Raw genomic sequence first — 25023 nt, forward strand, 5'->3', positions numbered from 1 at the left:
TATATAATGTTAGAAATCACTATTATTGAAATTATAGTAATGATAATGTAATGTATTACATAAAAAATTATGTATTTTTCGGAACTCGAATTGGAATCGGCATGTCGATTTGAAACATGGCAGAAACACTTATCTATAGTATCAATAATATCTTATATCTATAATCTATAAGCAAGTCTGTAGCAAATGGTGTTAATTACACAACTTTCAAGGTTTGTTTCTAATTTAGTTGTGATACCATGCATAAATAAGAAATGTAAATATTGAAAATATTTTTTCACCATTTTGAATTCAGATGTTGTGATTTGGGTTCATTGTTCAGAATCCAATTAGGAAACACTTTAATTAAAGCTGTTATGTGAAATGCATTATAAACGTATTCATAATGTACGTTATAATGTATGGTCTTCTCATAAATAATTGTAACCATTATAATATTGGCAGATTCCTTGTTACATCGGTAGTTGGGTGTTTTCCATGTGTTTTAATGCATTATACTTTCTAAAGGTTTAATGCTGCTTTCAGGTACACCTAGGAAGCTCTGATTATTACCACACCACACATGCAAAGGCTGTTTCAACAATCTGAATGTTTTCGTACTGTATTTGTTTTTGTTTTGTTTTTAAATAAAGAAATGTGTTAATGTATCTATCTTGCAATTTCATTGTGTCATTGCCTTTCAAACAGCAACTCCAGAAGAAGAAGAAAAAACAGCAAAAAAATTACAAATAAAACGCTTTTAAAAAGCACTTTATTGTGGTAATAAATGGTTTAAAATGTTGTTTAGGGAAAAAAAAATCTGCACATAACAAAATGCCATAGCTTCTCCTTTCTATACTGATTACTGGCTGATAAATACAGCTGAATAAATAGTTAGTTCTGGATTTGGTGCCATTTTATGGCATACAAAAAAAAAAAGCACCATTAAACTATCCAAACTAAGACCAAAAACAAGTATGAAGCATTTACACAGCATTTTTCCCTTTAATCTGGACAGGCAAGGTGTAGAGAACAAGATTAGATTAGAGCAGGAAGTGGTTTAGACTAAAAGCCACTCGCAACATTCAGATCGAATGTCGGCCGTGACATGGCAGTTTTACTGCATGTTCAGGGAACTTGAACTACTAGAACTTGTTGAACTACAATCAAGAATGTGCATAATTTTAGCCCAAGAAAAATGTATAATAAGGCAGGGGTCAAAGGTATGAGCGAGAGAAGTTGAGCTCCTTTGATGTTGCCCAATTAATATTCACACATTAATTAATTTAATTAATTTTTAAAATTAATTTAAAATATACCTTGGGTGATCTACATCCTTAAATTAATTTTTATGTTTAGTTTGAATTGTTTTAGTGCGTGTACCTCTTAAAAATAAAGGTTAAGTTCCTTTAATAGTTCCACGAAGAACCTTTAACATCCATGGAAAATTTCCATTCCACAAAAGGTTCTTTAAAATCTTCAACTCCAAGAAAAAAAGTGGTTCTTTTAAAGGGATACTCCACTTTTTTTGGAAATAGGCTCATTTTACAACTCCCCCAGAGTTAAACTGTTGAGTTTTACCGTTTTTGAATCCATTCAGCCGATCTCCGGTTCTGGCGGTACCACTTTTAGCATAGCTTAGCATACATCATTGGAGTGGACAAGACCATTAGCATTTCTAAAAAAAAAAAATGACCAAAGAGTTTCGATATTTTTCCTATTTAAAACTTGACTCTTCTGTAGTTACATCGTGCACTAAGACCGACGGAAAATGTAAAGTTGCGATTTTCTAGGCTGATATGGCTAGGAACTATACTCTCATTCCTGCGTAATAATCAAGAAACGTCACTGCCGTACCATGAGTGCAGCAGGCGTAATGATATGACGCAGCGCCTGAAAATAGGCCACCTTCCGTCAACACAACGGAACTATTTTCAGGCGCTGCGTCATATCATTACGCCTGCTGCACTCATGGTACGGCAGTGACGTTTCTTGATTATTACGCAGGAATGAGAGTATAGTTCCTAGCCATATCAGCCTAGAAAATCGCAACTTTACATTTTCCGTCGGTCTTAGTGCACGATGTAACTACAGAAGAGTCAAGTTTTAAATAGGAAAAATATCGAAACTCTTTGGTCATTTTTTTTTAGAAATGCTAATGGTCTTGTCCACTCCAATGATGTATGCTAAGCTATGCTAAAAGTGGTACTACCGCCAGAACCGGAGATCGGCTGAATGGATTCAAAAACGGTAAAACTCAACAGTTTAACTCTGGGGGAGTTGTAAAATGAGCCTATTTCCAAAAAAAGTGGAGTATCCCTTTAAGAACTGTCGACTAAAAGGATCTTAGGGGAACCAAGACATTGCTAAAAATCTTTAATTTTAAGATCTGGAATCTTATTATTATTATCTTTTTGTTGATCAGGTTACATTCTACTTTTACTAAACATAAATTTGAAATGTTTATTTATTTATTTTTTATAATGCTGAGGTTGTACACTAATCTGTTTTTGTGCTCTGTGCATCAATGTTCAACCCTACTTGTCACATGAACTGAACTGCATTAACAAAAGAACCTTTTGTCTACTTGTTACAAGCATGTTAACATGCATGTTCATCATATCTATCCACATTCATTCACTCAAAGCGTACACTTTATCATTTCTGTGATAACACACGGAGCCCAAAAACAGCCCAGTGTCTATATATGAGCCCTTTATCAGACGAGCTGACGTGGGGCATTCTGGGACAAAAGGGTCAAATGACTAAGCACCATCACACCCTTTACCCTAAATACACATGCATCAAGAATAAAGGCTTGTTCACAGCAAGGATGATATACAGGTGAAACTCGAAAAATTTGAATATGGTGCAAAAGTTCGTTTATTTCAGTAATTCAACTTAAAAGCTGAAACTAATATATTATATAGACTCATTACATGCAAAGTGAGATATTTCAAGCCTTTATTTGTTATAATTGTGATGATTATGGATTACAGCTTATGAAAACCCCAAAGTCAAAATTAGAATATTGTGAAAAGGTTTTCATAAGCTGTAATCCATAATCATCACAATTATAACATATAAAGGCTTGAAATATCTCACTTTGCTCTGAACTTTGAGCGTTGTAACTTTGCAGATGTTGTTTATGCTCAAACAGCGACATTACACACTAACTACAGTTAGAAAAGTGAAATCATAATCAACCATTTTTCCAAATCCGTCTCCCATTAATTTTCAATGCGCTCATATCTGACCGCGAGTAATGCAAGTGTGACTATTTTTTTTCACACGAAAATATTCATGATTCTCATTTGTGATTTTTTTTTTTTTTTAATGGACTAATCTAAGTATACACACAATATTTCAGTTACAATAAATTCCCCAAACTAATAAATAGTCTGACAAACTACCATTCCATTAAATATGTTTATTTGCCGAGTTGATTATTGATTTTCTGTTTCATCTAAAACCTGCTGTAGATTGTCATTGACGGTCTTTAGCTGATGTTCTGTTCCCATGATGCCCCTGGCTTCCATCAACATGGCAGGCATACACGATGGACCATACTGTCAGGCAAAAGAAATGAAATAAGAAGACAGAAGCACAACCAACCATATATGAAATGAAAGATGGTTTGCTTGTACAGTAAGTTCATGCACAGAATAGGAATGAGGGTTCAACACCCAAACTGAACATCTGAAGACCTCCTTACCGTTTCCACTTCATTGGGGTGAGCGGTGCGGTGCGTCAGGTACTTCATGTTGAGCTCCTGAAGGCTGGAGAGCAAAGCGGACCCTTCTCTCAGAGATCTGAGCCTCAGCTGCATCTCATCGTGATCTTTCTGAAGCTCACGCAGCTTCGTCTTTCCCCTGAAACACAGTTAAAGGGATACTTCAGGATTTAGCATTAAGCTTTGTATTAGTAGAAAACCTGTAGTATTTTCAAATTACTGTGCTTTCCAACCTCATATCCCCCTGAGACAAGAGATTTATGTATTTTTTGTCTGGAAAAAATCCTCCGATGACGCAAAAATCGTCATTTTGTGTCACCGGAGGATTTTTTGGCCAGAGGCTAAAGACTACAGTCAGTAGTACGAGCTGTCCCGCATGTTCTCAACCCGCCCATAGAGGCTGGGATCTCACGCACAGAATGTACACATAGGCCCTGTCCCAAATGGCACACTCCAGACTTGTGGACTTCCTCAGAGTCCACACTTCGGTGACGTCATGTAATGCAGACCTATAGGGCCCTCAGCGCGAGTCCGCGAGGGCGCATTGAGAGGTATTTTTGGGACAGACTCGATCGTCACGCCGGAAACAGGAAGACGGTATGATTGTGGTTTGTTGAAATATGCTGCCTATTGTTGTTGTGTTTACATATGACTCAGTAAAGCCCTGACATTCGGTTCTATTTATTTAATGAATCATAATGCGATCGTATTATTCAGCTCGCTATTATCAGCCTATGTTTGAGACATCAACCACTGGCCGATGATCATAATGTTTGTATAAACTTGTCATAAAAACCGTAATGATAATTACACTTCAATAATTTCTTCTCAGCCATGTGAACAATTGTCCGTGAGCGAAATCTCCTCCCATCCGTTGTCTGATTGGCCTTTCGCAAGGGTTCCTGGGTAGTTAAAGTGCGTGGAGCCTGCATCTATGCGGGCTTCGCGGAAGACCGCTTCAAGGGTACACAGGGGGCGCTGCTGAGCACACTTCAGAGCGTTAACATGCTGAATGGGACGGCCTACGGACTCGTAGACTCGGCGAGCACGCGCAATTTAAGTCCACGAGACCGAAAGTCCGCATGAAGTGCGCCATTTGGGACAGGGCCCAAAGAGTGTCAGACATCTTTTTTTGGAAGCTAAGCTAGCAGGCTCTTGTTCTGTGGAGAAAGCTGAGTAGTAGGGGTTACCATCCTCTTTTTCCCGGATAATGTCCGGCATTCAGTTTTTGCTTTCTGCAGTCGCCATTCATTGTTTACATGCACACCTTTTGTTTCAATCTAACTGAAGTTATTCCGATCGGTGAATCTGAATGTAGTGTTTACATGAACGCTAAACAAGTGATCGGTTGATGTGCGTTTTAACATTGCTAAGAATATTCCCGCTCCTCCGTGAGAGTTACGAGACCGGTGCGTCTCACAGGTGACGCTCATCAGTAATCACGCCGCCGGCCTCGTGCCGTTCTCCCTAATATATTATATAGCTTATGAAAACCTTTTCACAATATTCTAATTTTCAATTTGGGGTTTTCATAAGCTATATAATATATTAGTTTCACCTGGGGTTCTTCGGGTCAAAAATGACCCGAAGCGTTTAAATAAAAAAATGTTAAAAATCGTAGCTTCATCGGAATGGTCCAAAACTTGGTGACTTTTTTGGTACTTGGTATATGAACACCCAAACAAATTGGGGAAAGGATTTTAAAAGTCTAAGTGGTCGTAAGAAAAATAGTCACACTCAGGGTCTTCGGGTCAAAAATGACCCCCATAGGAAATGAATGGGAAATTGGCAAAAATGTGAAAATACAGAGTTTTTTTGTGCATACAATCTACAAAACAGCCAGGATGCAGAAAAAAAGCACACAACAGTGAAGGGGTGAATCTCTTAAAACAATGGGTGACAAAAAATTTTCCATTTGTTCTCCTTATAATCCAATGTTCAGGTTTGACTGTATTATAAAGTAAAACTGGCACTTAAAATTACCATTTAAACCAAGCAAAATTTTTTTTTTTTTTTTTATAAAAAAAAAGGACAAATATAGTCTTTGAGAATCTGTTATTATATATTCAAATCAAAAACCTGAAAAAATTAAACAATATGTGAAAAAATCACTAGAGTGTTTCTACCATAGGTTTCTACAGAGAGCTGTAAATCCACTAGTGGTAAAAATGTGCTATTGCGTGATAAAAATGCTCATTGTGTCCACCAGATGGCTCCGATCTCATTTCAAAAATTGCTTTCATGAGGCCTAGACTTGACTCTAAAATGAAATACAGCTTTAATAAAAAAATTTTTTTAATTATATATATATATAAATTTTCTATTATATTCAATGGGAAAAAATGGGTCTTAATTATTGCATAAATATTAATTATAAATTATAAAATTATCTCAAAACACCAAAAAAGAAAAGAAAAAATATTATTGAACAAAAATATATTTCATTGATTTTACTCAAATAAAATGTATCTTAATGCCGCCCTCCGGGTCATTTTTGACCCGAAGGTCCTGAGTGTGAGTCTAAAATGAGGAATCCCAGAGGGTTAAGTTGAATTACTGAAATAAATTAACTTTTGCACGATATTCTAATTTTTCGAGTTTCACCTGTATTTAATTCATACAATGAAAACTAAGCAGTGTTTTATTTTTATATTTGATTATTCAGTTTCTGTTGTTTAATAAACCTGATGTAGGATGAACCCAACTGATGTTAATAACACTTCTTACGCGACAGTAAAACACTGATGTTCACTTTATGAAGCTGTTTTCTAGTCACAAAAATTATGTGAAAAACGTATGTAGGTTTTATAATTTCAAATATATTTTAAATATAATTTAAGTTTATTTTACACACTTTAAGCATTATCGTATCGCATATTGAATATTGCATTATTTAATGAGTTATCGCATTTTTCTTTAATATTGTGCAGCCCTACTTCCACTGATTGTGAAAACAACATAATCTTTCATTCCTTCCAAAAAGCCTAAACTTAACGTAAAAAAAAAAAAAAAAAAACGTACAAAATACCTGTCTTGCATTCACATAAACACAGTTGGTTTTCTCTTAAGTGAACAAAAAGTGAACAAACAGTTGGGAGAAAACCAGATGCGTGTCAGTATATTAGACCTGTGCATTCACTCTTAAAGTGACAGCGGCCTAATAAACCTGATGTCGTCAGTGTCATTATAACATGTCGTGTCATATTATAACTTTAATAGCTTTAATAAGAATCAAAGCAAGTTTCATTAATGCAGTGAAGACTTTTTATTTTACATTAAATTGCTTTATTTAATTTCTGTTGCAGACCCTCCTAAAAAAAGCACAATATTTTGTTCTATTGTATTTATTGGTCCTTTGGTTATTTATAACTAGTTTATTTGTTCTTATTGTATTACTGACTCTTGTCTTTAATAATTGTTTTAGGACTTCTTATAGTTAGCCTATCAGTTTGGTATTAAAACTGGTTTTGATAAGTGTGAAATTTCAAATCATATTAAATATTCATGATTTCAATATTGACCAAAATAATTGTGATTATGATTTTGTGCCATAAATGAGAATTTGATCGTTTTTAATAATATTTTGAATTAGTTTGCCATTTTTACTTTTTATGCAATCATTTTAATTTATTAAAGTTTTAGTAATTTGTTGTGTGTTTTTGTCCTTTTCTATTAGTTAGTCCATACTGTATATATATATTTTATTTTTTTAATTAAAGTTTTAGTTATTTTAGTGCATCAAGTTACACTATATGAAAATGAGAAACTAGCTGAAATAAAATAAGTTTATTTTTTATATACATTTTATTTTACTTAAAAGTTAATAATATTTCATGTAAAAAAAAAAAGCTTTTTTAAAATTTTATTATAAACGTTTTTAGTTTTAGCTAAATATAATAACCCGGGCGGTCACAGTTTAGGTTAGGGTCCAATTATCACTATTAACTAACTATAAACTACAACTTTTGCCTCAATAAACTCCTAATTACTGCTTATTAATAGTTAGTAAGTTTGTTAAGCTTAGGTATTGTAGGATTAAAGGATGTAGAATATGGTCATGCAGAATAAGGCATTAATATTTGCAATAAACAGCTAATATCCTAGTAATATACATGCTAATAAGCAACTAGCTAATAGAGAGAATTAAACCCCAAACTAAAGTGTTACCAGTGTAACCCTGCTTACTACATATAACTGTTATGATTGCATTGTTATGATAGTTTTTGCAGAACAGTTGTGACATCACAGTATAAACGAGCAAATTAAATCTAGTTTTTGATCTGGTCAGTGCTTACTTAATGAGTTCATAACTGGCTTCCACAAGCCTGGTCCTCTTCTGGTTAACATCTCTATTGATCTGAAAGACAGAACAACACAGTTAACGCCTTCAAAACAAATGATTAAAATATTTATTAAAATTAAAATACAGGTGGAAACTCGAGAAATTAGAATATCGTGCAAAAGTTCATTTATTTCAGTAATTCAACTTAAAAGGTGAAACTAATATATTATATAGACTCATTACATGCAAAGTGAGATATTTCAAGCCTTTATTTGTTATAATTGTGATGATTATGGATGACAGCTTATGAAAACCCCAAAGTCAAAATAAGAATATTGTGAAAAGGACAAATAATATAACAAAGAATATAACAAATAAAGGCTTGAAATATCTCACTTTGCATGTAATGAGTCTATATAATATATTAGTTTCACCTTTTAAGTAATTTTTACTGAACTTTTGCACCATATTCTAATTTCTCGAGTTTCACCTGTAGATTTTCCAGATGAGAATCACCTTGTTATTGTATCTTTTCACACTCTTGAGTTCCTTTGTGGCTGTGATCTATGAACGAATGGCACATTTTTAATCATTATTATGACAGAAGCAACACTTCATGTATTTCTATGACAGACGCAGTCTCACGATCTCCGAGATCTGCTCCTCGAACGAGCGGCTGACGGCGTCGACGGAGCGCTTCACGGCGTCAGAGCTTATGGTCTCCCTGCAGAGAACCACAAACAAGAGTTTCAGAGTTTAGTGATTTGATTTGTTGAGTTGATTTGCTGAATTGACATCATCACGTACGTACTTATACTGAGTGACAAACTCCTGGAAAGCGTCGAGCACCACGTCGAGATCAGTGGCACTTCTCAGATCTCTGGGTTTTTTAGCGGGACCGGCTGACTCTGGAGAAGGACGGCTTACATTTATGCATTTGGCAGATGATTTAATCTAAAACGATTTGCATTGCATTCAAGGAACACATTTTGTTAGATAATGCATTACAAAGTTTGGTATTGTTGTGATTCATCACTGTGCCGTTTAAGTTTGTTCATGGCAAACTATATTTTAAACGATTTTTTTGAAGTGCATATACAGAAAACGATTGTGAAAAATACTTCCAGAACCAAGACACGCACACTGTTGAAGCATCTGATGCATGCATATTAAAAACACCTCACATTTAAAATAAATGTAATTAATAAACAATGTGCATGTTATTGCACACTTGCACATACAATATAATACATACACACACACACACACACACACACACATATATTTATATGTACAGGTGAAACTCTAAAAATTTGAATATCGTGCAAAAGTTCATTTATTTCAGTAATTCAACTTAAAAGGTGTAACTAATATATTATATAGACTCATTACATGCAAAGTGAGATATTTCAAGCCTTTATTTGTTATATTCTTTGTTATATTATTTGTCCTTTTCACAATAATATAATTTTGACTATGGGGTTTTCATAAGCTGTAATCCATAATCATCAAAATTATAACAAATAAAGGCTTGAAATATCTCACTTTGCATGTAATGAGTCTATATAATATATTAGTTTCACCTTTTAAGTTGAATTACTGAAATAAATGAACTTTTGCACTATATCCTAATTTTTCGAGTTTCACCTGTATATATAAAATGAATGTTACTTCGATCAATATGTAAATTACTACAAGAATATGATGTAATATTTACTATTACTAATATTAATATTATAAAGAATAATATTGGTGATATTAATATTATGCTTCACAATACAATATTATACAATCTAAAATATTACACGTGACGCCATATTAATATTAGTAATATTAACCGTCTAGTTCTCTTCAGTCACTTTTGACCGGAAAATAATTTGTAAAAAAAAAAATGTTTTTATTGTAATTTCACCAGAATGGAATGAAACTGTGTGACTTTTGTGGCACTGGCTATGAGAACACACCATGTGACCGCCAAAGGACATTAGAATTAATAATATAATGCAAATACTAATATAATAATGCATGAAAATACTACGGTAATAATAATAAATTTGGACATATTTAAATACCTAATAAAAACCCTAATAAAGTAAGTAATTATGTCTGAAAATATTGTTCTCAGCAGCTAAAAAAAAAACATTTTACAACTGACTCGTTCAGTACCTGACGAAGATAAAGACTTCCTCTTGTGTCTGTGGCCGCTCTGCCGGCGACTGGAAGATCTCCTCTTCGCCGCTTTAGGTTTCTCCATGCTCGGGTGCTGGAAAGGAGAACACATTTTTAATTTAAGACCCATATTTCACATATCCAGGGTTTAAAAGATCATCTGTGGCGGGTGACGCTGTCAAATCACGAGCCAGTTTGAAGAGTTACTTATGTTCACTCACTTTGCTGGGAAGTTCGTGTGTAAATCAAATCTGCGCAGATTTATCACAAAGAGTCCTCATGATATATTAAAGGTACAATATGCAGGATTTTTCACCACCAGGGGTCGCTAACCTCTTACAATAACAAAGGCGTATATTAATGACGTACATTCCGCATTAAAGGGATACTCCACTTTTTTTGGAAATAGGCTCATTTTACAACTCCCTCAGAGTTAAACTGTTGAGTTTTACCGTTTTTGAATCCATTCAGCCGATCTCCGGTTCTGGCGGTACCACTTTTAGCATAGCTTAGCATACATCATTGAAGTGAACAAGACCATTAGCAGTTCTAAAAAAAAAATGACCAAAGTGTTGCGATATTTTTCCTATTTAAAACTTGACTCTTCTGTAGTTACAGGCAAGTGCTGAATTAATACTCACACAGGTCAGTTTATTAAACGAATGAAACTTGAGGTAACGCAGCGCTGCTTCACTCGCTCTAACAGTTACTCTTTCACACTAAACGACATTAGAGTGTGTTGAATGTTGTTAGTTAGGTTGTGTGTTGGCTGTATGAGACTAAGCTAGATCAACATTAGAATAACATACAGATCATATTCAAACATTTCATCATGTTGAACTACATAACATTGATTAGTTTTATGTACATTTGCTCACCTGTCTAATAAAGTACACACAACACTCGCGTGCGTCTCTGTCGAGTCAAAGTTAGTCGCGGACGCTAGCTCTCGGCATCTCGAAAGATGTTGATCTTTGTTCTAGTCCTCTTTTTGTCTCAAAGTCTGCTTGCCATGGTCCATAATGTTTGAACAAAACAACAACAGCGTGAGCGTCCTTCTAGGCATAACGGCAATAACCCGGTTATCCACGTCTGTCGCCATGGTTACGAGCGCAAACCTGGCGGAAACCGAGGGTAACGCGGATATGACGTCATTGACTGGCGACTCCTCACCCCTGCTCACACACCCCGCTTCCTTGGTTAAAATCGCAATTTTCTCACCATTTACAAATAGTTTGAAACATTTGGGATATTGTAAGTAATCAACTTAACATAATATATAACATTGGCCTAGTGATTTTTGGACATTTTACTGCAAAAATCCTACATATTGTACCTTTAAATACGGCGTATTGCACAGAATCTGCTCACTTGAACACACACGTCACTACACAACTAATAACGGCACGCTTGTTCACTTACATTGAAGCATAAGCGAATATTAAAAAGCATTTGGATAACAGAAAATATTATTTTACAACATCCTACATTTATTTTATGTTCTTTGTACTAAAACACATTTTTTGGTGAAAAGGATGAAAGAGGAAGGAGGAGATGACAGACTTTTTTTGAATAAGAAATGAAAGTATGAAAATCAAATTTTATAATATATATATATATATATATATATATATATATATATATATATATATATATTTATATATATGGTTTATTTGTTTTTTCTTCTTTTTTTTGGCTAGTAGAAGTTTTTAATGCCAGATAACTTAAAAATTTAGTAGCCAAATTGGCCGGTGAGTGAAAAAGTTAATTTCAAACCCCGCACAAATCATATATGTAGATACTGATAGCTAAACGTACAAAACTTTCATCCTCATCCGTGAGCTCCTCTGAGGACGCCGGTGACCTCTGTCTCCGAGACACTCCTGGGGTCGGAGAGGTTTCCTTTGATGACCTCTGACCTTTTCCTGCTTTCTGAAAAAAAAAAAAAATGCATTCCAATTAAACTCCATATCTGGCATACATTAAAGTCAGCATGAAACGTCGTTTCTTCAGTATTGTGCCGTATATCCGAGTGAAACGCTTCTGGAACAAGAACAAATGTGGGCGGGGCTTGATTGTGTCTGTGGGGATTTGATTGGATGGTTGTGGTTTGCTATTGGCTGATCTCATGTGAGTGACAGGTTGCCCCGCCCACATCATCAGAGAAGAGAAGCAGTTTAAAATCATTGCTAATAAACACTGTAATATTCCATAAAAACAAGAATTGGCCATTTTGATTTCATGGTGACTTTAACAACAGCTAGACAAAGAAAAAATTAACATACATTTCTTCTTGTTCAAGAAGATTTGGATAAAAGCGTCTGCTAAATGATTAAAGTCCCCCTGTGGTGTAAATCCAGCTTTTAATGTTGTTTATGTGTCTATGTGGTGTTTTTAATACGCTTAAACCGTGTGTAAGTTCATAAGTCGACAGCATTGCTGAGTATTTTCTGCTTAAAACTGCAGTGAACCAAAGACAGTCTCAAAAACACGGTTTGAAATCGCTGGTGTTTCTGACGTCACAAACGACCTTGTAACCAATCAGATCAACGTGTGATCGCCAACCAGTGGATCTCTGAGCTGAGGGAGTGAGTGGAGGCGGGGCTCATTTGCATATTCATAGAACCACGCATACTAAATGAGGCAAGGGTGTCGAGTTACATTCAAGCTATTTTGAAGCACATTTTAAATATGCTGATCAAAGATGAGTTTTAAGGGATAAAATGATTGACTACAGAGGGACTTTTTAATGTAAATGTAGAAGCTGTTTAAGGCGAGACACGGCAGGCAAAAACTTTTTTTTTTTCACTAGTCAATTTTGAGATTTTAGGATATTTGTCTTCACTAACATGTCTTCTTTCAGGCTTGTGGTGAAAAAAGTCCAAAATACACATTTAGGTCTTTATTTTTTTTTACGACACTTTGTTTGCGTCTGTAGATTTCTAATAAATTCATCAAAAGTTGGCGATCTAAATCATCCGCTGCTCCGCGATCGCTGTCTGCACCCTGCCATCACACACACCGCTAGAAAGCTCTCTCTCTCCTGTACAATGCTGTCGGATCCAAATATGGTCATTTCCTTTTTATCAGCAACCAATCGTTAAAGTAAAAGGACGCAAATGCGCAATCTCATTGGCTGATGCTAAATCTTTAACGCCCGTTTTCTCAAAATGACTTTTCTCTCACACTCCAAGACCGAAAATCTCCACTTTAGTAGCACTTATATACACCAAACCTTCCCGTCTTGTACCTAGTTATATTATAAAGACATTTACAGAGGGATTTATGAATATATTATTCCTAGCCTTATTTATATAACATTTTATTCCAAAAAAAAACCATGGCAAAAATAATTTTTTTTAAGGCTATTGACAGTATATTCTGATTTACAGGATAACAAAAGTAGATATCCATAAATCCCTCTGTAATTTTTTCCCCATCTAATATGTGAACACAATGAAAAACCTGGCTTTATCCAAAACTCAGATTTCATTTTTTTAAATATATGCAAATGAGCGCATATTTAATTAGATAATGCCTAATTTGCATATTTAAACATTAAATTACAGAAAACTTGTAATACATTTTTTCCCATCTTAATGTAGGTAATCAACTGGGAAAGTTTCATGGTGATATCTGCTCGTTAAAAAAATTACCCTATTCACCTGTAGTGTCTCGCCTTAACTTGAAAAGACAAGCACAACTTTAGTGTCATGCTAAACGCTCACCTCGGACCCTGCCGTTCTTTTCTTGTCTGTATTCTCTCCGCCTTCTGATATAGTCGGTAAAGATGTTCCTTTAGATTTTCTACGACACAGAAAGCCTTTACGTTATTATGATTACGGTGATGCAGAGACCCGTTGATCGGGCCGGACCACACTCTACCTGACGACGGACTTTCCTCCTGGATCTGGGGTCCGAGGCGGTTCCTGGTTCTCCTTGGATGAGGCGCTCTTAGAAACGACTCGGGTCTTTTCGTTAGCCTTAGCTTTATGAGTTTCCACAGCAGATCTCCGGTTCTGTTCTGGTCCAGGACTCGGGTCTTCCTCTAAAGCTGTGCTGTGAAGCGGGTTCCCTGCCGAAGACAACAACAAACACACACTAAAGTCACTTCTGGGATTTATACAGTAGAGTTACTTTTTAGGGGTGTAACGATGCCCTCATGTCACGATTCGATATGATATTATATTATTGCGATACTCCAAGATATATGATAAAAGATTAACAAAAAATTACTGTTGTTGATTAAAATGCTGAATTTGATATTACATTGTGTGTGTGAATGAATAGGCTTGTGCTGGAAACCCAAAGCACGGGACAATAGAGACACCAGAAAAACAATATTCATGATTCTGAAGCTGAAAACACAGAATTATTTGTGTCGAATATGCTTTCAATCCGTCACTGATTAGATATATTTAAAATAATGTCGGCCACTTTTTACTGGTAACATCAGACATTATCAGGAGCCATAAATATCCCCCCATTGCATTATTATACATTATATTCAACATTGTACACTCACCTAAAGGATTATTAGGAACACCATACTAATACTGTGTTTGACCCCCTTTCGCCTTCAGAACTGCCTTAATTCTACGTGGCATTGATTCAACAAGTTGCTGAAAGCATTCTTTAGAAATGTTGGCCCATATTGATAGGATAGCATCTTGCAGTTGATGGAGATTTGTGGGATGCACATCCAGGGGACGAAGCTCCCGTTCCACCACATCCCAAAGATGCTCTATTGGGTTGAGATCTGGTGACTGTGGGGGCCATTTTCCATGTAGGCGTGGCTTTCTAGGGCAGCGAAGCAAGTGCATTCTGGGAGTTGCACTTGCTTCGGCACCTGAGACCAACTAAACAATTAAAGGGGTCATATAATGGTACATGCACTTTTACAAGTTGATTGTACTGAAATGTGTGTTGGCAGTGCCTGTACACAACCATCATATAATGATAAAAATCCATCCAGTGTTTTTGTTTTAATCTCCTTATATGTTTTCCCCTGCCTCAAATCAAGCCGTTCGAGCGTGACGTCACACGCTCGGAAGCCCCTCCCACGATTGTTGATTGACAGCAGCGTTTCAACACAGACCCGCCCTCGCTCGTGAGAGCTGTCAATCATAGTCTGCGCGGACCGGCGCGCTCATTGTTGATATGCTGGAGCACTGTCTATGAGCAGAATGGCGTCTAAGCGATTGTGGTGTTCTGTTCTTGGGTGTAATAACGAACACAGTCATTTTAATGTTCCTGAATCCGAACCGCTGAAGACGCAGTGGCTGAGTTTGTTTTCAAAGGGAATATTCCCCACGAGCAACGTCAATGCTCTCATGTTTGCGCGAATCATTTCTCACCAGACTGCGTATAAACGAGGGTCAGTATAAAGCTGGTTTTGCTAAGAAGCTGCTCATGAAAAAAGGATCGGTACCAGATATTCGTGTTACATTTACATTTATTCATTTAGCAGACGCTTTTATCCAAAGCAACTTACAAATGAGAACAATAGAAGCAGTTAAACTAACAGTAGGACAACAATACGTAAGTGCTATAACCCCTCTCAGTTTAATTTTAGTGCAGTTTTTTTTTTTTTATAGAATAGAAGAGAAGAGAAAGTGTTAATTCTACTGAATCAAGTGCTGCCGAAAAAGATATGTCTTCAGCAGTTTCTTGAAAGTGACTACTGACTCAGAAGCTCTGGTTGAGTTAGGCAGATCATTCCACCAACAGGGAATAGCCATGGTAAAGGTCCGAGAAAGAGATTTTGTGCCTCTTTGAGATGGTACCACAAGACGACATTCGCTAGCAGAGCGCAGGTTTCTGGATGGCACATAAGTCTGAAGTAATGAGTTTAGGTAAGAGGGAGCAGTGCCAGTGTTCCTGCTGAACCTCTAGAATAACTGAAGTGAGTGTAACGTTTTATTAAACTTTATATTAACATTTATATTAATCTTTGCAAATCGCTAGCTGCACGCTTCACAATGAATGTGTCTAAGGTTTACACTCAGGGTACATTACGGCATGTTTTCTATGTATGATGTTCTCAATATAATTCATAATCCCACGTTTATAATGAACAACGCGTTATGGTTATTGTGTTATCGAGTTACAAACGGTGTACGCAGAACAGAGGGGCGGAGTCAGCGAAGCTCATTATCATTTAAAGGCATTCTGTGCTGAAAACAGAGCTGTTTTTGACCAGGTAAAATAAGTGTTTTCTTACAATACTAATGAGAATTTTTAATTAAAGTATATTACAAACTTTTAATTTAGACCCTAAAGAATCATATTAGCTTGTACAAAAATGGCATTATATGACCCTGATCACGCTGATGTAATTTCAAGTGTTTGTTTTTAAAATAAGTTTGTTTTTAGTTAGTTATTTGATGCGGTGGTGTGACGTCATGATTGACAGCTGTGATTGACAGGTTCTCTGAGCGATGTCGTCACTGAAGCACCAACTGACTTTTTGTCGGGATCTTCGGAGGACTGAGGAGATTGGAGCTTTAAATGTAATATCTAAATTTCTATAATTAATTAAATAAAAGTGCCGGAGCGTGTGCTTGCGATTGATTCTGGAGAGTGGGGGCGGGGCCTTGATTTAGTGGCTTTACTTCCGGCTCACGACTGCGCAGGTCTGGTGCCGAGATCGCTTCTGCGCAGACTCAAGGTCAAGATGTCAGCGCCATATCGGGACACTGGCGGCTTCACTTCTGACCAATGGAAGAGAGCGAAGGGGCGGCGGCCATCTTTTTTTACAGTCTATGATCTGACCTCTCGCCTGTTTTCGAATGCGATTGTTGATTATCCTTTCAGTAAAACTGCTTTTGGATCCTCAAACCTCTAGTCTCGGAGAAGCGCGTGACGCATGTAAAGCAAGCGGTGATTCACTGTAGACTTTCTACATACCGTGAGGAGAATACTGATCTCCCTGAAAGAAACTGGCTTTCTCTATGGATGAGATGTCCAGCGCTCGTGGAGACTCAGTGCTCGGTTTCACACTCTGAAAAAGACACAAATAAACAACAAAATTATGTTAATTGTGTGCAAACTTTAAGTGCATATTATTGCACGGACTGTATAATACAATACACATATTACAAACTGTTACTTCAGTCCACAAGGCAATACTATATGTAAATAACATGTATAATATATGTATATAATCACTAATATTAATATTATAAACAACAATAATACAATATTCGTCATTACATAATATAAATATTGGTAATATTATTTATTTCAGGGCAATACATTATATAATATTACATATCCTCTTATTAGTAGTAGTAGTAAATACTAAACTAACATCAATAATAAACATTTTTATTCCATAATATAAATATTGGTGGTATTAAAACAACATCTTTCAGGAATTATAGGTAAATAATCATAATACATATTTAAAATTAGACATGTCATATTTACTTTCTGGCTAATTATACACTGTAAGTAAGTATAAGTAATATGTTTAATATTTATTATATGTGTCATATTAATAATAATAAATACTACATTCTATATCATACACAATAACAATAATATTGCTGGATAAAAAAATAAAAATATTGCTGGTATTAAAACTACATGTTTCAGGAATTACATGTCAAAAATAAAATTAATATTAAACTATTATGATTAGTAATATTAAATGCTATTATATCTCAAACAACAATACAATATTTGTTAATACCTAATATAAATATTGGTTATATTAATATTATATTTCAGGAATTACAAGTCAAAAAATAGGCTAAAACATTCTACAATCCAATATTATACAATTTATGTAATATTACGTGTGTCATATTAATAATATTAGTAATATGAATTACTACATTATATATCATTCATACACAATAACAATAATATTGCTGGATAAAAAAATTCAAATATTGCTGGTTTTAAAACGACATGTTTCGGGAAATACATGTAAAAATATAAAATGAATATTAAAGTATTATAATATTTTTTCTCGAACAACAATAACAAAATTATTTGTTATTACATAATATAAATATTGGTAATATTATGTTTCAGGAATTGTATGTCAAAAATATAATGTAATTAGGATTCAAAACATGTAACGCTTTGTGAGAAAGCAGCTAAGTTAACAAAAAAGCAAAACAAACACTCACCTGTAGCTCCCGCTGAACAGCTTTCAATGTTTTCGTCATCCTACTCATCTTTACATTAATTTAATACCCTTAATAATTATCTATATAAACAACAACAACAATCAGAAAGTAACAACTGCAATGCGCAAAGTCGGTAAGGAAGTATATTTACCGCGAATGTTTGAACGCTTGGACTGAACCATCTCAGTAACGGGGGGCGACTGAACAACGTTAAGGTGTGTATTTCGTTTATATACAAAGTAGGAATGATATTTTACAATTTATTTGAATATAGACTTCATAGAATGGTAATTAATAAAAGTATTCACTTTTCATACATCATTTTCTTTAAAAAGATTCAAATGTTTTTTTTTTCGAATGACCCCTCCAGACTTATTTAGCAGGTTCCTTCTCTGTTTTGTGTAAAGCGCACAAGGCGAGACAACGCGTCATTTCTGTCTCTACTGCCCTCTGCTGTTCTGGCGCAAATTAATAATAAAAAAAAATACATGTTTCATTCATGGTTTCATTCATGGTTTCATTACAACAAATTGGCATTGCAAACAAAGTTGTTATGCAAATTGTATGCATAATTTGATTCAATTATGTATGATGAAAAATTAGGTGTTTATAGTTATACTCGGTCTATTTGCAGTTAGGTTAGGTTTGTGAATCTGAAAACATTTAGATATATATTCTATTTTTAAAAATGTAAATAAAAATGTTATAAATAAATAAATTCATAAATAAATATGAAAATAAATACATGAATGAATTAATAAATACGATTAAAAAAAAAAGTTTTGCAATAGCGCCCTCCAGTGGTTATTTATTTACCTTACGATCTCCACGCAGAGTGGAAACGCTAGAAGCGATTCTTTAGTGGCCACTTCCGGTCTCTCGCTCTGTCCATCCGAAGTGGAAACACTATAAACCAAGGACGCGGGCGGTTCCGCCTAACTGACTGAAACCAGCCCAACAGAACCGCCACGTTCCCCCGGACCACAGCCAGAAGGTACTTAAATAAACAAAATCAGCGCTACGAAATACTCCGATTTAAATACCTACAAATATAAACACTTTTAGTGAGGAAATCGCGGTGGAAACACCTTAGCTTGTGTTGTCACAGAATTAGCATTAGCTTCGAAGTAGGTGTGTTTTTGCAGCTTTAATAAGTGACAGCAAACACATTTAAGCTTTCAAACCTAAATACAGAGTTTAATAATGTGCATTTAAGTGATATCTGAGAGTTATTGACACTGTGAGGACGTGCTGTAGTCAAAAAGAGCAACAAAACGTAACGTTAGTTCACATAGAGGAAAAAATAATCATGTTTTATATATTTCCTTGTTGTATATGGGTGCCACAGGTGTTTCAATTTATATATGTATCTGATATAATGGTGTTTGTTTTTGTCTATCCACTGTTTTGACACTGTACTGTTAGCAGAGTAGCCTGTTAGCTGTGTTTATTAAGCACGTGTATTGATTAATATCATAATGTAATGCTAATGAATCTGTGATCTTTTGTCATCATTTATATGTATTCAGAGAGCTCTGGCTTTCTCATAATTAGGTGATTTTTTTTTTAAGTCAGATCATATCAAGGACATTTGCTGATCACAGCAGTCCATTATAAGTGGTGTGTCATTCTTTAAAGTCACATATGTAGGAGTTAAGTGGGTAAATGAGGAGGCGAACACTGACCTGTCAATCATCACTGTGAGCTCACGATCATACCGTGTTTTGTTCTGATTAATGAGGCTGGAGAGTTTGAGTCTTATGCATCGTGGCAGCAGATAATTGCACGACCCAATCCTCTCCATGACCTTCAAAAGTTCCCATAGGATCTTCCACATGTGTGCTTTTATTTTTGGAGAGGTCTTGCACATGGTTTGGTAGTACATTCACGCTTCTGGATTTCTTTTGAGCAACTTTAAGGAGCGAGTTAATGTCAAAATGAGACAACCTCATGTCATTTCAGACCTGAAACACTGTTGGAGATGTTTAGTGAAGTGACACGGCTCTTTAAAACAAGGAAAAAGCACAATCACAGGGCAATCGTCAAGCGCAATTACAGGTGAAACAGGTGCAAAAGTTCATTTATTTCAGTAATTCAACTTAAAAGCTGAAACTAATATATTATATAGACTCATTACATGCAAAGTGAGATATTTCAAGCTTTATTTGTTATAATTGTGATGATTATGGATTACAGCTTATGAAAACCTTTTCACAATATTCTAATTTTGACTGGGTTTTTCACCTTTTAAGTTGAATTACTGAAATAAATGAACTTTTACACGATACTCAAATTTTTCGAGTTTCACACAATTAACAAAAAACATAAAATAGGGCCTACATGCGATGTATATAAAATTAAAATGTGTTGGTAAGAGGAATAAATAAATAAATTATAGCTATATTCGTTTGTTTTACAAAAAAATAAATAATAATCGTAACATTTCACATTCACAATAATGTTTTGTATTGCTTTAATGCATAATTTAAATCAAATTAGCTTTTTATAATGTTATTTTTTTACCGTATATGTGAGGTTTCACTGTTTTACATTAAAATAACTTTTAAAATTTGTGTTTATTTAATATATGTGTGTGTGTTTGTGGTGTACATACACACACTTAACCTATATTATATAAACACATACTTTATGTTAAATGCGATTAATCTATTTGACAGCGCTTATGAATATTAGTCCACATGACTATATTTCTACTGAAAATCTTCCTCAAGTTTCGTTGTAATTAATACATATTTAAACAATTTAACAATTTCATCATTAAAAATACAGTAAATATCCTCTGCATTTTTAAGACACATTTAAGTTTAACATTATTAACGCTTAATAAACGCTAATAAAATTACAAACGCTTGCCATATCTTGTAAAAGATCAGTGTGAACATTATTCAAAACATCTCCTTTTGTATTACACATAAAGTCACATAGTTTTGGATCGAAATGAGTGTAAATGTTATATATAAACCAGGTGAATGATATACAATAGTGAACATTTGAAGTGGATCAAAACCTTTCATCAAAGTTATACATGAATTTTGAACGATACCCGTTCTTGTCTTAGGACAACTGTGATGAACTTTTTTTTTTATCCACTTCAAATGTTGACTAGTGTATATATGAACAAACCCCTTCAGATTATATATCGGAGTAAAACTGTAAAGTTGCTGAAGTGGAGAAAAAGCTCACTGCCTTTAACTATACATGTTGTGATTGAAAATATACAGATAAAGTGCAATTAAATAAACACTTGAAAATGCAAAATCTCAAAATTGACCAGTGCATGAAAATAACAGGATTTGCCTGTGGTTTCTTGCTTTGAGATGATGATGCACTCGTACACTCGTTTTGATTCATTATATGCCACCTATTTTGCCATATACAATATAAAGGTAATTTGAGGCTGAACGGGTTCAGATAAGCAGATGTCCTCCTGCCCTCGGTCTGTCTGGGACGCCTGAACTTTGGTTAGGTAACATGTCTTATCTCAGCAGTTAGTGACGCAAAATGGTTTCAAAAGTCTGGTTAATAAAACACGTTTGGCTCTGGACCAAGCGTGCCGCACAAGCCCTGAGAAGTGAAGCCAGAGCGTATCGATCGCCCCCCGGTGGCCGGTCCCAGTACAGCTCATAAGCCCCGCCTCCTCATGTTATTCAACGGCACGCGAGACCAACTAAACAATTAAATTACACTTCAAATATCGCTTTTCCAAAGATGGTTTCTGTCATTTACTGTAGTTTTTATCACGCTGATGTAATTTCAAGTGTTTGTTTTTAAAATAAGTTTGTTTTCAGTTAGTTATTTGATGCGGTGGTGTGACGTCATGATTGACAGCTGTGATTGACAGGTTCTCTGAGCGATGTCGTCACTGAAGCACCAACTGACTTTTTTTCGGGATCTTCGGAGGACTGAGGAGATTGGAGCTTTAAATTGAATATCTAAATTTCTATAATTAATTTAAATAAAAGTGCCGGAGCGTGTGCTTGCGATTGATTCTGGAGAGTGGGGGCGGGGCCTTGATTTAGCGGCTTTACTTCCGGCTCACGACTGCGCAGGTCTGGTGCCGAGATCGCTTCTGCGCAGACTCAAGTTCAAGATGTCAGCGCCATATCGGGACACTGGCGGCTTCACTTCTGACCAATGGAAGAGAGCGAAGGGGCGGCGGCCATCTTTTTTTACAGTCTATGCTCTGGACTCGCAAAACTCTCCGAGATGAAGCTTGTAACTGATGAACCTTTTCTTTCCCTCTGCACTGATAAAACATTATCAAAATGATTCCAGTTCGCATGGACACGCGGAAGCGACTAAAAAATATTGTATTATGAATTTTTAAGGCCAGACATTTAGACTAAGCACATGATACGCATGCGCTCGCCGTCAGCGTGTTCACAGATTCACGTTTTTGAAGTTTACACGTTTTTCAACATTTTTCAAAACTTGTGTCTTGGATCCTGTTTGAAGGTTTAGTTCTCGAGCCTCAGACACTGCTGTGTGCGAATGAGCGGCCAGAACACATTAAAGTTTCTGTTTTTACGGTGTCGTGTTAGCGGCCGCTAAGTTAATCACTAATGATCTTTGCAACGGAAGTGAATCAATCAAAACTAACTTTATCTGGACAATAACTTTATTCTAGAGCTGCTGTAACGCCTAAACACTCTCTGTTACTGTAATCTCCTGTTATCACTGTAAAACTGCTGTGAAACAATAGACAGTAGTCAACTTTTGAAGTAGATCAAAACCTTTCATGAATTTTGAACAATACCCGTTCTTGTCTTAGGACAACTTTAATGAACTTTTTTTGATCCACTTCAAATGTTGACTAGTGTATATTGTTAAAAGCGCTGTATAAATGAAGGTGACCTGACTGCTTTATTTCCTCTCTTTCACAGGTTAAAATGGGCATCTCTTCTGCTGACCAATCAGATGCTTAGTTTCCCATGGGGGTCGTCACTACCATGGACCCGGATTCTGCCCGGCAACCGCAGGGCAAGTTAGGTAACGCTAGCCACGCTGTGATCGAAGCTAACGTGGGCCCTCGAGGAAAGCACTATCTGTGCGGCTCGTTCGCCGCGTTCACCAACATCATCGTGACCTTCCCTATCCAGAAGCTCTTGTTCCGGCAACAGCTTCACGGCGTCCGCGTGACCGAAGCCGTCCGCCAGCTACAGCGCGACGGATTGGGTCGTTTGTACCGAGGGCTTCTTCCGCCTCTCCTGCAGAAAACCACGACCGTAGCCATAATGTTCGGCTTGTATGAGGATTTTTCCCGCTTGCTTTTGCGTCACGCCCGGAGTAGCGGAACGCCCGAGATTGTTACGCGTAGCACCGCCGCAGCGCTAGCCGGCACAGCTGAGGCTGCGCTAACGCCGTTCGAGCGTGTGCAAACGCTTCTTCAGGATCACCGGCACAACGGGCGCTTTAACAACACCGCACACACCTTTAGGACCCTCCTGCGGGATTACGGCGTGAGGGAGTGTTACCGTGGCCTAGTCCCGGTGTTACTGCGTAACGGGCCGAGCAACGTGCTGTTTTTCGGGTTGCGTGGGCCGATTAAGCAACGGCTTCCCGACGCCCGCACCCGCGCGGGTCACATGGCTAATGACTTTGTGTGTGGCGGGCTTTTGGGCGCGGCGTTGGGAATCATGTTCTACCCGCTAAACGTGGTGAAATCGCGAGCGCAGGCCCAAGTCGGAGGCGAGTTCGTTCCCTGCCGGCAGGTTCTGATGACGGTGTGGCGGGAACGAGGCGGGAGCGTCGCGATGCTCTTCCGCGGAGCTACGCTCAACTACCATCGCTCTCTTCTGTCCTGGGGGATCATCAACGCCACGTACGAGCTGCTCCTCAAAGTTTTCTGATGGTGCACTTTTCCCCAAAACAAGCCAAAGTTGAGTGTTTTCCCTCTTTAAAAGAGGCCAGCTGCACTTAAATGCACAATCCACTTATAAATGTAAATACTGTCATCATTGTTCCAAACTTAATTTCTTCTGTGGAACGGAAAAGATGATTTTTTGAAAGTTTTGGACCCCATTGACTTCCATTGAATGGACAACTGGTTTGGTTTCCAACATCCTTCAGAATATCTTGTTTTTTTGCTAGAAGAGGGAAATTGATACGGGTTTGGAATGATTAAATGATGGTATTTAGATTTTTTTAGGTGTAAAATCTGCACTTAATGATGTGCCGATGCTGATAAAGTCCGCCCATGTTACCCAAGTGTTGTGAAATGTATCGTATGTTTCTGTATTGGCTCTTTTACTCACTTTATGGGGTCTGAGGGACACGGATGGAGAAAGCACGGTGTTGCACTACTGACAGTACATTTCTAAGTGTTACGCGCAGTTCAACTGAGCGTTCATTCATGTGTGTGATTTGTGGACCCCACACACACACACACACACACACAGCGTGACGTCTGTACAAAGCCCATGATGGTATTGTATATTTTGCCAATCAATCAGAAAACATCCAGATGTATTCAAAGATTTTCATGAAATGCTATTTTTATGTAACAAGTGTTTTTTTGCGACATAAATGAAATGTTCACGTTGTTGTGGGTGGAAAGTAAACAATTACTCTAATTGCATTCTGGGTGTCATTATTGAAGTTTATGAAGGTTTAAAGTCAAAACACACCATATTCATTTCTTTTATCCGTTTCATGTCTTATAGCAAACAATTTGCTGCATGTTATTTAGATTTTTTTTT

The 25023-nt window shown here is 36.3% G+C and overlaps 2 protein-coding genes across 2 annotated transcripts; one reads left to right on the forward strand and one right to left on the reverse strand.

Moving 5' to 3' along the window:
- Positions 1-3325: 3325 nt before the first annotated feature.
- On the reverse strand, positions 3326-18420 carry cenpu (centromere protein U). Its single transcript, XM_056244236.1, has 12 exons — positions 18305-18420; positions 17073-17166; positions 14049-14238; positions 13892-13970; positions 11982-12095; positions 10161-10257; positions 8806-8902; positions 8640-8718; positions 8511-8558; positions 8008-8069; positions 3695-3851; positions 3326-3548 (listed from the first exon to the last, which is right to left on the reverse strand). The coding sequence occupies exons 1-12, from the start codon at positions 18350-18352 to the stop codon at positions 3426-3428; spliced, it is 1188 nt and encodes a 395-aa protein (XP_056100211.1). The 5' UTR covers positions 18353-18420; the 3' UTR covers positions 3326-3425.
- Positions 18421-19171: 751 nt separating this feature from the next.
- slc25a51b (solute carrier family 25 member 51b) lies at positions 19172-24417 on the forward strand. Its single transcript, XM_056244242.1, has 2 exons — positions 19172-19298; positions 23209-24417. The coding sequence occupies exon 2, from the start codon at positions 23257-23259 to the stop codon at positions 24172-24174; it is 918 nt and encodes a 305-aa protein (XP_056100217.1). The 5' UTR covers positions 19172-19298; positions 23209-23256; the 3' UTR covers positions 24175-24417.
- Positions 24418-25023: the final 606 nt, after the last annotated feature.

This window comes from Rhinichthys klamathensis, unplaced genomic scaffold (assembly GCF_029890125.1).
Source record: "Rhinichthys klamathensis goyatoka isolate OS25496 unplaced genomic scaffold, OSU_Roscu_1.1 h1tg000947l_1, whole genome shotgun sequence".
NCBI classification, from domain to species: Eukaryota; Metazoa; Chordata; class Actinopteri; order Cypriniformes; family Leuciscidae; genus Rhinichthys; species Rhinichthys klamathensis.